The sequence below is a fragment of the Lipotes vexillifer genome, unplaced genomic scaffold, assembly GCF_000442215.2.
Source record: "Lipotes vexillifer unplaced genomic scaffold, Lipotes_vexillifer_v1.1 scaffold216, whole genome shotgun sequence".
Classification (NCBI taxonomy): domain Eukaryota; kingdom Metazoa; phylum Chordata; class Mammalia; order Artiodactyla; family Lipotidae; genus Lipotes; species Lipotes vexillifer.
In genome coordinates this window covers 164154-174566 of record NW_006779100.1, presented here as the reverse complement: position 1 = coordinate 174566, position 10413 = coordinate 164154, and the positions used below count along the sequence as shown (strand labels likewise).

Sequence of the window (10413 nt, the reverse complement as noted above, 5' to 3'; positions counted from 1 at the left end):
TCTGGTTTCCAGCCCTCATCCACTTGCATCAGTTCCCTCCCCCACCCCTCTCTCCTTCGTCCTCTCCACCTCCCTCTCCCGTCCCTGCACACCACACTTTCCAGCCTCTTTCCCCTCACCTTTCCCCACTCCCCTTCCCCCCATCTCTCTTCTGCACCCGGAAGTTCTCCAAGGTCTTGATCGCAGCCCCTCCCCCATCATTCCACCTGGACCCTGGTACTGACCTAGGGCAGGCTCGGCACACTCCTTGTGCTGCTCAGGGGTACAGAAAGGGGCATCCCCTGCAAAGAAGAAAGACAGGGAGAGGTACTCAGGCAGCAACCCCTCCCCTCCTTGGGCTGGGGGAAGGGATTGCATCCAGCTACCTCGGTACCTAGGAGGGGCAGCAGTTCACCAGCAGATGGTCAGAAGCCCTGGGGGTAGCGGGCGCGCAGAAGACTGGGTTCTGATCTGCTCTGTGATAACAAGAGCGGTCTAGCTAACTTCTCCCAGATTGCACAATCTGGCTTACATATGTGATGGGAAAGCGTTGACAGTTGAAGTGGGGAAGAGGTGGTAAGCAGCTACTAAGTCCTGCGCATGCATTGTCCCCTTTAACCCACACGGGTACCTTCGGAAATAGGAAATACGGTATCTGTTTCACCCACGAGAGAATTGAGGCTTAAGAATCCTGTTTTCCCAGGACATCAGAGCTAGCGGTGATGGAGGTGGGCTTTGAACCCAGGTCTGTCTGATCCCGAGGCTAGGGCTCTTTCCACCACACCACACTGCTGTAGGGGAGTGAGGGCTGCTTTGTTAGTCTCCTCTTTGCTGTGGCCTTAATTCCACATTATAATTGAGATACCAGTAACAGTGTCATGGTGGGGCAGGGGGCGGGGCGGAAATGATTAAAATCTCTCCTGCTTGCTTTGGGCTCAGGTTCCGCGGGGAAACTTCACTGGCTGGTGATCCAGTCTGAGCATCAGGCAGGTAGCATTTACCAGTGCTCAGTTCTCTCTGGTCTCTGTAGAAATCCAGAAGCTTTTTGTTTTTTTCTTTTACCAAGTGCTAAAGTTAAAGCCCACCACGATATCTTTTCCTTACCTTCTCCCTAAACACCAATCTTTTTCAAGAGCTGAAGAACTGATATGCTTCCTCCTTTCTAATAATAAAAATTTAACTGATATGTTTCCCTTTTTGCTCTGTCTTCTAGGAAGCTCAGAGGCAATTTTAAAGGTCGGTAATTTGAAATTTAGATGGCTAGAGAAATTACTGATCATAATGCACTAATTTAGAATTTAGCTCTAAGGATGTTCATTTCAGCATTGGTTATAACGGAAAACAATTGGTAATGAATGCAATGTCTGATATCAGGATTTAGCTAGATAAACAAATAAAGTATGGTACAACCATGAAATTGTAGCCATGAAATATAACAGCTAAGTTCCCAGCACATAGTAAGTCTTCAGTCAACAGTACTCTCGATTCCCTCTCCCCATGTGTTAACACAATCACCACTGACGTTTGCAATTGACAAAGCTTTCTTTTTGGCCGCACTGCGGAGCTTGCGGGATCTTAGCTCCCTGACCAGGGATCGAACCCGAACCCCCTGCAGTGGAAGGGCGGAGCTCTAACCACTGGACCACCAGGGAATTCCCAACAAAGCATTTTTATATCTTAGCCTAATTTTATCTTCCTAACCACGAATGATTGTGTTTTAAAGATAATGGAGGTAAGAATAGAGAGGTTTAGTAACTTGTACCAGGTCACACAGCAGTAAAGTGGAGGAACCTGAGTTAGAAGCCAAGGCCACTGACTCCAGCCTCAGTCATCCTTCCTTCCATGCTGCAGTATCAAACTCTTCCTGCTCCAATCAGCCCCCCTCCCCCCACTCCACTTCTACTGACAAGCCAACTGCCTCTAATGATGGCTACATGCATTGTTAGTCTGGGAATAGAAATGTCAGTACACACGCATTCATTTGCTGGCCGATGGACTCTTGCCTAGCTTGAAAGAGTGCTAGACATTTGGATGCAAGAAAGGAAACATCTGGAGGAAAGCAGTAACCATCTGGATGTTTGAACGTGTACCACACCAGGATGTAAGAATTGTAAGCATCCAGATATCTGGACACTGAACTCTAGGAGGGAAGAACAGCAAAACAATTAGCAAACATATTGAACGTTGGGAGGAACGTTCTCCAAACACCTGACCACTTCTGGACACCAGGATGCTGCCTTGGTTGCCAGACTGGATGCTTCCATCCGCCCTCTAAGAGTTTGGGCATCAAATAACAGTCTTCCCAGAACAGCATCCCTTTGCATCCTTGTGGAGTGCGTGAAGAGTTTCCCATCAGGGTGAGAAATGCAAAGAAGGTCGCAGGTAGTCCTGGTAGCCCCTGCGGCTGTCCTCGCCTGGCACTGACCTGGCATGTGGACCATGCGACAGTTGCAGTTCTCCACGATGTAGCGGGTCTCACAGTCAATCCGACAGGCAGTGATGCTGTAAACAGGAAAGAAGTCGAGTCCCATCTCTGAGGACCGGCACTCGCCCCACGGCGGGGGCAGGTATGTGAGCTGCAAGACAGGAAGGAGGGGGCAGCAGTCAGCCCCAGAGCTTCAGCCTCGACAGGCACAGTGGCTCATTCATTCACTTATGCAGTTAACAGACCATTATTGAGCATCTACTACATGACAACCTCAATTCCACTGACCTCCCAAGCCTTCCACTTTTGGCTCCAATACCAATTTTCCTATCTTATTTTTTTTATAACCTTCTTATAAATGCTGATCTTCTCAAAGTCTCTCCACATCTTCCCACTTCCACAATTTGTCATCTCCCATCTCTCAGCAGCAGAGAAGTGAGATAAAAATTTGGGGGCTCTGCCTCTGCGGGCCCCTCCTTTCTAGGATTTTTCTTCTCATTTTTTTTTTTTTTTAGCTTTGCTGGCAACCCTGAACTCTAGCTTGAGACTTTTTAACTCAATGACTGCTGCTTTCTTCTTGAGCTCTATCTACAATATTCCTTTAGAACTCGACGTGCCCTCAAAGGAGAGATCAGGTAAATAAATGTGTATTTCATCCAGTGTGACTCTCTTCCTTCAAGGGCTGTATACCCTCCAGTTTCTGCCTGTTTTTAGTCTCTCTCCAATGCCATCAAATAGTACTTTTGAAATATTTTGTCCAGAGTTTATAATTGTTATTTCCAGAGGGGTTAGCCTGATATAAGCTGCTCCACCATTACTGAGAACCAAAAGTCTCTCTCTATATTTTATTTAAGACTCATAATATTCCTTTGAGGGAGCTGTTCCTATTCTCATTTTATTCATGACGAAACTGAGTATCTGAAAGGTCAGTAGTCTGTCCAAGATCACACACAGAGCCAGTGGCAGAGTCAGCATATGGACCTGGGAATTTCTGACTCCAATCTTGCCCTTGTATACTACATTGTCTCTATAGGAAATGGATGAAAGGAGGGAGAAACACTCCAGAGAGGACCTTTCAGAGCTTTTCTCTCTCTCTTTTTTTTTTTTCTAACAGCTCCTTTCTTCTTCCTTTCCCATGAAGGCTTGCATTACTCTCTCGTCTTTCTTTGGAGTTCATGAGCTGACCAGGCTTTTGAACAGATTTCCTGTATGACTTTGGATAAGTCGCCGCTCTCCTCTGGACCTTAGTTTCCCCATCCGTAAAGAGGGAGTATCTGGGGGTAGGTTTGATAGTCTATGATTAGAATGGATTCAGTTCCCTACATTGCTCAATATTGGATCGATAAGCACACAAACTGGATTTGGGAAGAATTCACAGTGACTTTTGGCAAGACAGGGGGTCTAAAATGATGTAAAATCATTTTGGGAGACTCTCATTTCTTTTTCTTCCTCTAAAACAATTTCCCGCAGTGGGTGGACCAAGAATGCAGCTGGTGAAACTCTGGGGATGTGCCACAGTTTGTTCAGGGTCAATCACTTCCCTTTTTTTATACAGAGGTCATGACCCAGATACCACGGCTACCCTGCTGTGGCTGGTTTATCATTTGTTCCATCAGGTTTTCTGAAGCCTCACACACCACAGCAGCTGGAAAATCGCAGTGTGTACAGCATCAACTCTTGCTTACCAACGAGTGTCTGAAAGCGGGTTGGAGTATTTGTTTATCCTGGGTAAGCGAAGCCTCAGGGGGACCCTGAAGCACTGTCTTCAAATATCTGAAGGGCTGTCTCAGGAAAGAAGAATTAGATTTGTTTCCTGGCATCCCAAGGGAAAGACAGACAAAAGAACAGTTGGGAGCACAGGCTCCGGACGCGCAGGCTCAGCGGCCATGGCTCACGGGCCCAGCCGCTCCGCGGCACGTGGGATCCTCCCGGACCGGGGCACGAACCCGCGTCCCCTGCATCGGCAGGCGGACTCTCAACCACTGCGCCACCAGGGAAGCCCCCGCATTCTCTTATTTAATCCTAAAGAAGGATAAATTCTGTCTCAACTTTCTAACCTGCTACTATGATTCAATGACAAAATCCCTATCTTGAGGGTGAGGGTGAGGTCCCCATCATGAGGGGTGTTCAAGCAGAAACCATACAACTACCTGGCTGGGATGGGAAGAGAGAGATTCAAGTACTGCATGTGCAGTTGGAGATTCTAAAATCTCTTAAGCCCTTATAGCCAATCCTAGACCCTACATCTGCAATTTTAATTTGAGAGCTAGAGACAGTGGAACAAGTCTGACAGAACCTTGAACCTCACTCTTTCATGGGCTAGTTGTGTGACTTAGTAAGTGACAAAGCCCCCATTCCCCAGCCCCCGCTTTTAGCCTCCTCATTGGATTAAATAAGTGCCCAGCAGCTAGTAGGTAGCCGCCAAGACTTAGTTCCTATCTCTTTCCCCTAACAAACGTCTTGATGTTTTTCTACCCTTTCATTCATTCAACAAATAGTCCAGCTCCACCTCTGCTCTCCTTACAATCTGGTTTTACAGACTAGCGAAACTCCATCCTTTTTGGCTCAAGTTATTTTGAACTGGGTTTACTATAAGAACTCCTGCCAATGCAGATGTCCAAGAGGACACCAGGCCGCTGATCTAGGGCTCTGGAGCTGGGAGAGAGATCTGGGCTGGAGATGTAAATGTGTGTGTGTGTGTGTGTGTGTGTGTGTGTGTGTGTGTGTGTGTGTGTGGCTTTAGTGGATCTTGAAGCTGTGGGGTGGATGAGCCAGACCAGAGAGAGAGGAGAGACACCAGGAGTGAGGCTTAAAGTGTTCTTGCATTTACTTAACAACTCATCCGTCCGTAGCCTTTTTTTTCTCACTGTGCCATGGAACTGGTGGCCTTGTACAATTGCTTACATTTATGAGCTGAGCAAAGAACTCAGAACTTTCGTGATGACATACCCTGGTGCTTGCCTGTCATCGCTCCACTGTCTCGAGGCTTCTCTCCACAGTACTTCTCGTTTTCTAGAGAGAAGTTTGTCTTTGCACCCTCCCTGCCTCGGGACGCCCTATGCTGTTCCTCAGCCACTGGCTTTCCCAGCCTCTCCCAGCCCATAGATCCCGAGGTATGCCAGCAGGTGGCGCTGCAGTTAGCCTAGCTGCTCAAGGCGGGTCTCTGTAGTCAGAGATGCTGGGAGGGAGACTGTCTCATAGGACCTTGCCAAGCTCCCTTGGCCTTTCCCTTGTGTCTGCAGCCCACAGAAGCCTTGGCTGGGATGCTCCTAAGGGAGAGATGCTGTGACCGCATAGGAATATGTTCATTCTGCTCCTGGAAAGGGTAGAAAAGACCGGAGGAGAGACAAAGGAGGAGGGAGACAAGGAGAGAGGCCCACTGAGCTCCCCTGGTACCCATCTGGCTCTTTTGTCATGTCAGCCACTTGGGCTTTTGATTCAGGGGCTGGACACGATACTCACCTGGACCAGATCCCTTTAGGCTCTGGGATTCCCCTGCAGGGCTGGGTCGGGGTCTTCGTTCTGGCCTGCTTGGCTTCCTTCTCCACCTCACTAGCCCACCTGGCCGAGGTTCTCTGTCTGCCGGGAGCAGCCGTGTTAGGAGCACGTGCTCTGTGGTCAGACCCAGCTGGGTTGGAATCCTGGCTCTGCCACTTGCTTAGTGGGGGACCTCGTCTTTCTGCATGGGGAGCACCCTGAGATATTAATTACTTCAGAGGGATACTGTGAGTTTTGAACATAAGGTACGTGTAACGCAGCTGTGGCCCTTGGCTGACGACTTCCGGTCTCTGTGTCGTACGGATAGGATGTGAAACTCAGCCCCTTGTTCATTTCCACAGAAAGCCCACTCACCCAGGGCATTAGAATATAAGGAAGATGTCAGAGTTGGAGGAGGGTTTACATCAGAGCAAAGCTCCTTCACCTTGCCTAAGCCCAGCCCCTCTCCAACTTTCTCCTTTCCTTCCCTCTCTCCCGCCTCCTTTCTCTCTCCTTATGTGCTTTCCACCCTTTCCAGGAGCAGAATCCGCTTATTCTTAGTAGTTGCATCATCCTCTGTCATCTTGGTAACATGGCAACCACCTTTCCCGTGGAGTCTCAAGGAAAGACACTTCCTTCCCTAGGAGGAATTCTAAAGCCAAATGTTATCATGTTTTTTTTTTTCTTTTTTTTCCTGCCTCGTTCTGTAACAAGACGAAACATCTCCAAGAGTGGCTGGTGAATAATAGATGTTGAATGAACCAGAGACGTTGTTGGCCTCTTTTCTCCCCACCAGGGCGCTGTCTCACCGTGTACAGTGACCAGGCAACAGAGCTGGTCGTGCTTTGCATCCATAACACAGATACTCACTCTGATGACTGGAAACACAGAAGCACGCCCCGATGACCCGTGGTGCACACTCACTTTCTGTTACTCCCGGAGTCTTCTCTCTGGGATATCTATCTGTGCGTGATTGACCGTGATTGTGCCAGAAATGAAACAGAGTGGGTAGCATTGTGAGAGGAGCATTGCTGGGTCTTCCAGGGAGAAGTGCTGAGTGTGAACACCCAGTGAGGTTCCAGTGACTTATGTGGTTCCTTGGGCAGGAATTGTAACCTCTGAGCCTTGCTTAGCTGCTCCATAAAGCAAGGGGTCTGGACCAGAGAGCTGTTAAATGCCTCCAGAATCTTCAAAGTTTTGAGTCGATGTGTCTCACTTAATACAAACCGGGATAAAGGGTGGGCAGAGGAGTGGGCTGCTCTCCGATGATCGATCCAGGTCTGAATATTTGGCTCACAGCGTGTTTTCTTCCCTCCGGGTGTTTGGTGAAACTGATCAAGATGAGGCCAGAGTGGCCCTGGATCCGAGTCATTGGGAAGCCTTCACTCTGGGAAAAACTGCCTTGAGAGTGAAGGAAAAAAATCCCCTTTGTGAGCTGTTTTCCAGAGAACATAGTCAGCAGGGTGTTCAGCTCACTCGGTGAGGCTCCCATGGATGAAGAGGTGGTCAACCAGAGCAGCTGGCCTCAGGGTGCAGGAAACAGGAGTCGGGGTACAGTCTGGGCTGTTACCAAAGGCTCAGTGGGGCTTTTGTTAGCCCAGCCAGCCCGGTGGTCCAGCCTAATTGAACAAGCTCTTCGTTAACTCCTGGGATGTGCCAGGCACCGGGCTGGGCACTGGGGCTAGAGTGGTGAGTAAAATGGGAGTACCTGCTGTCCAGGGGCTCCTGTTTGCCACAGACCCCTCCTGCCACCACCTTAAGGTGTGTCCCCAGATTCCCAGGGCCTGTTCTCTTCTTCCGCCCCAGCCTGCACAGCTGGGGGCAAGTGGGAAGAACATGGTGCCACCACAGACAGGCTGTGTGGCCTTGGCTAAGTTACGCAACTACTCTGGGTCTCAGCTTCCTTATCTGCAAAACAGAGCTAATTATCTGTAGCTCCCAGGGCCTCCCTGAGGGTTAAATGAGACAATAGGTGGGAAGAGCCTCATGCAGAGTCTCCATGTGTTTGTTGAGTCCTAGGTTTGGGAAGTGCTTGTGAAAGTCCTTCATTAAAGGTATCAGTCGGTGGCTGGTTCCACATGCCTTTCCTAACTGGCATCCACCTCTTCAGCTACACTCATATCTCTTCCTGTTCACAGGATCTCAGGCCTCTAGTACAGGGGCTGGCCTATAATGGGTGCTTGATACTTATTGAGTGAATGAGTGAATAAATGAATGAATTGTACCACCCTGCTTTCTCCCAGCCCCAGTACAGAGGATGAGGGCAGGGGGCTGCCCTCACCCAGTCCAGGAGGAGCAGAGGGTCCTCCATGTTGGTCTCCACTGGCTCTGCACTGAGGTGGGCTCAGCACCAAATCACATCTGAGTCCTGGATTAGCTGATAGCAGGTTTTCCTGTGTGACCTTGAGCACGTCACTCAGCCTCTCTGTGCTTCTCTGTCCCATCTGTAAGGGGCAGGGCCCTAAAGGTACGGTGCTCCGAGAGGCCCCAGGTTCTAGGATCGGTGGCCTCGTGAGGCCTCCCTGCTCTTGGCCATGCCCTGTGATCCCCACCCCGCCCCCGCACTCATTTTCCCACCTTCTACTACAAGTACAAACTTCCCCCCGGCCCACCCAGATGGAGGGGAAATCAGAGCCTGCTTGCTTTCTAGCCATAATTTTCGGTTTGATGTTTTTATTGCATCCCGCGGAGTGATTTAAGTGTGTTCACAAATGATTATATTGTGCTCCTTTTAAACAATACTAGAATCAAATAAAATACTAAAATCAAATCCACCAATCAGTCGGTAACAGAGGCAGCAATGGGGTCTCAGGGGAAGCATGTCCTTGTAGGCAGCACAGAAGCAGTGAGGCACCCACCCCCCTCCCGCCCCATCCCTGTGGTTTTCGTGAGTGTTCAGTCCCCAAGGTCAAAGCAGGAGAGACGGCACCACGAAGAAGCAAAAGTCATCGCAAAGAGACTGAGCAATAATAACCCCTCCCGGTTGGAGACCCTGTGGTAGGTGCTTGTAAGGACAGCGTCTCTTTCAACCCACACAATGACCCTGTGTGAGTAAGAACTACTTGCGCTGAAGACTCACTGTAGACTAACTGTTGGTATAGACACCGCTGATATTTGCTGAGCCCTTACTCAGCACCTTACTTGGACTGACTCCTCGAATCCTTACCATAGCCTTGTGGGGTTGGTACTTTTATGATCTCCATTGTATATCCTGGGAGATGGAAGCGTTAAAGAGACTGTGGTCATGGACAGTAGGAGGCAGAGCTGGAACTAGAAGCCAGCAGGCTACAGGTTTATCAATGTGCCGTGCCTTGCCTGGCCTTTTCCCGCAGTGGGTGGGGTCCACAGGAAGCAGAGGCAATGCCTGGGTGAGTGGATGGAGGCTGCAGCAGAGATTTGGGGATGGGAACATAGGTTCTTCAGAACCCAACATGGGAAATGTTGCACGGAGTCATTGAACAGTTTAGCCCTCACCACAACTTTGCCAGTTAAATATTATCATCCCCATTTTACAGATGAGCAAACTTCAGTAACTTGCCCAACACCACACAGCAAAGAAATGGCAGAGGTAGGAGCCAAACCCAGGTCTGTCTGACTGCAAGGCTCCTGACTGGGGGTCAGGGGACAGCCTAATCTTGGCTGTGCTGTTACCCTGCTGTCCTCTCTGGGGGGCATAGCTTTTTCATCTGCAGCATCTGGGTTCAGAATAGATAACCTCCAGGTGTAGTAGAGTATAGGGGGTGGTCTATAAGGCAAACCAGATGACTGCACCCCTCCCCGCATCCTGCACAAATGGCAGCCATCACCAATGGATCACAGATGTGGTGTTAGAACTTATCTAAACACTGCCGTTTGACTGAAATCTGAAATCAGAGAGGAAATGTTGTATTTAGGGAAGCTTCATCTGCGGGAACCATCAAACTATACATTGTTAAGTATTCACATAGACTGGATAAGACTTATTATGTACTATATAAAATACAGAATGTGACTTCCCTGCAAGGACGGGAACCACAACCTGCCCTCTTGCGTAGGAGCCTCCCCCAAACGGCATTTGGACCATTTGGACCACAGGAGGATTCACCCAATCAGAATTCAGCAACACCCTGGTCCTGCCCTGGGGTCACACACAGAACTGCTGGTTGTGCTGGCTGGAAACTAAGTAGTAGTAGCTGATGCGGCACTTCAGTAAGCAACAAAGATCAGTTTAAAAAGTGAATCACCCATGGTTTGTGACTAATAATAAAATAATGAGGTTGTATCCATTGAAAAAATGTCTGCGAGTGGGAGAGAACGTGACAAGAGCAAAAAGTGAACTGTTTATTCAAAAAAGCAAGAGGGGGCTTCCCTGGTGGCGCAGTGGTTGAGAGTCCACCTGCTGATGTGGGGGACGCGGGTTCGTGCCCCGGTCCAGGAAGATCCCACATGCCGCGGAGTGGCTGGGCCCGTGAGCCACGGCCGCTGAGCCTGCGCGTCCAGAGCCTGTGCTCCACAGTGGGAGAGGCCACGGCAGTGAGAGGCCCGTGTGCAGC

At 49.5% G+C, this 10413-nt stretch overlaps 1 protein-coding gene across 1 annotated transcript in view; it reads right to left on the bottom strand.

Annotated features, from left to right (window-relative positions):
* ASIC2 (acid sensing ion channel subunit 2) overlaps positions 1–10413 on the bottom strand; it is a gene marked incomplete at its 5' end in the record, with an annotated part of 82289 nt that overhangs the window by 10698 nt on the left and 61178 nt on the right. The window contains 2 exons of the mRNA XM_007452461.1: positions 225–281; positions 2405–2555. Coding sequence (XP_007452523.1) covers positions 225–281; positions 2405–2555 — 208 coding nt within the window. The remainder of the gene's footprint in view (positions 1–224; positions 282–2404; positions 2556–10413) is intronic.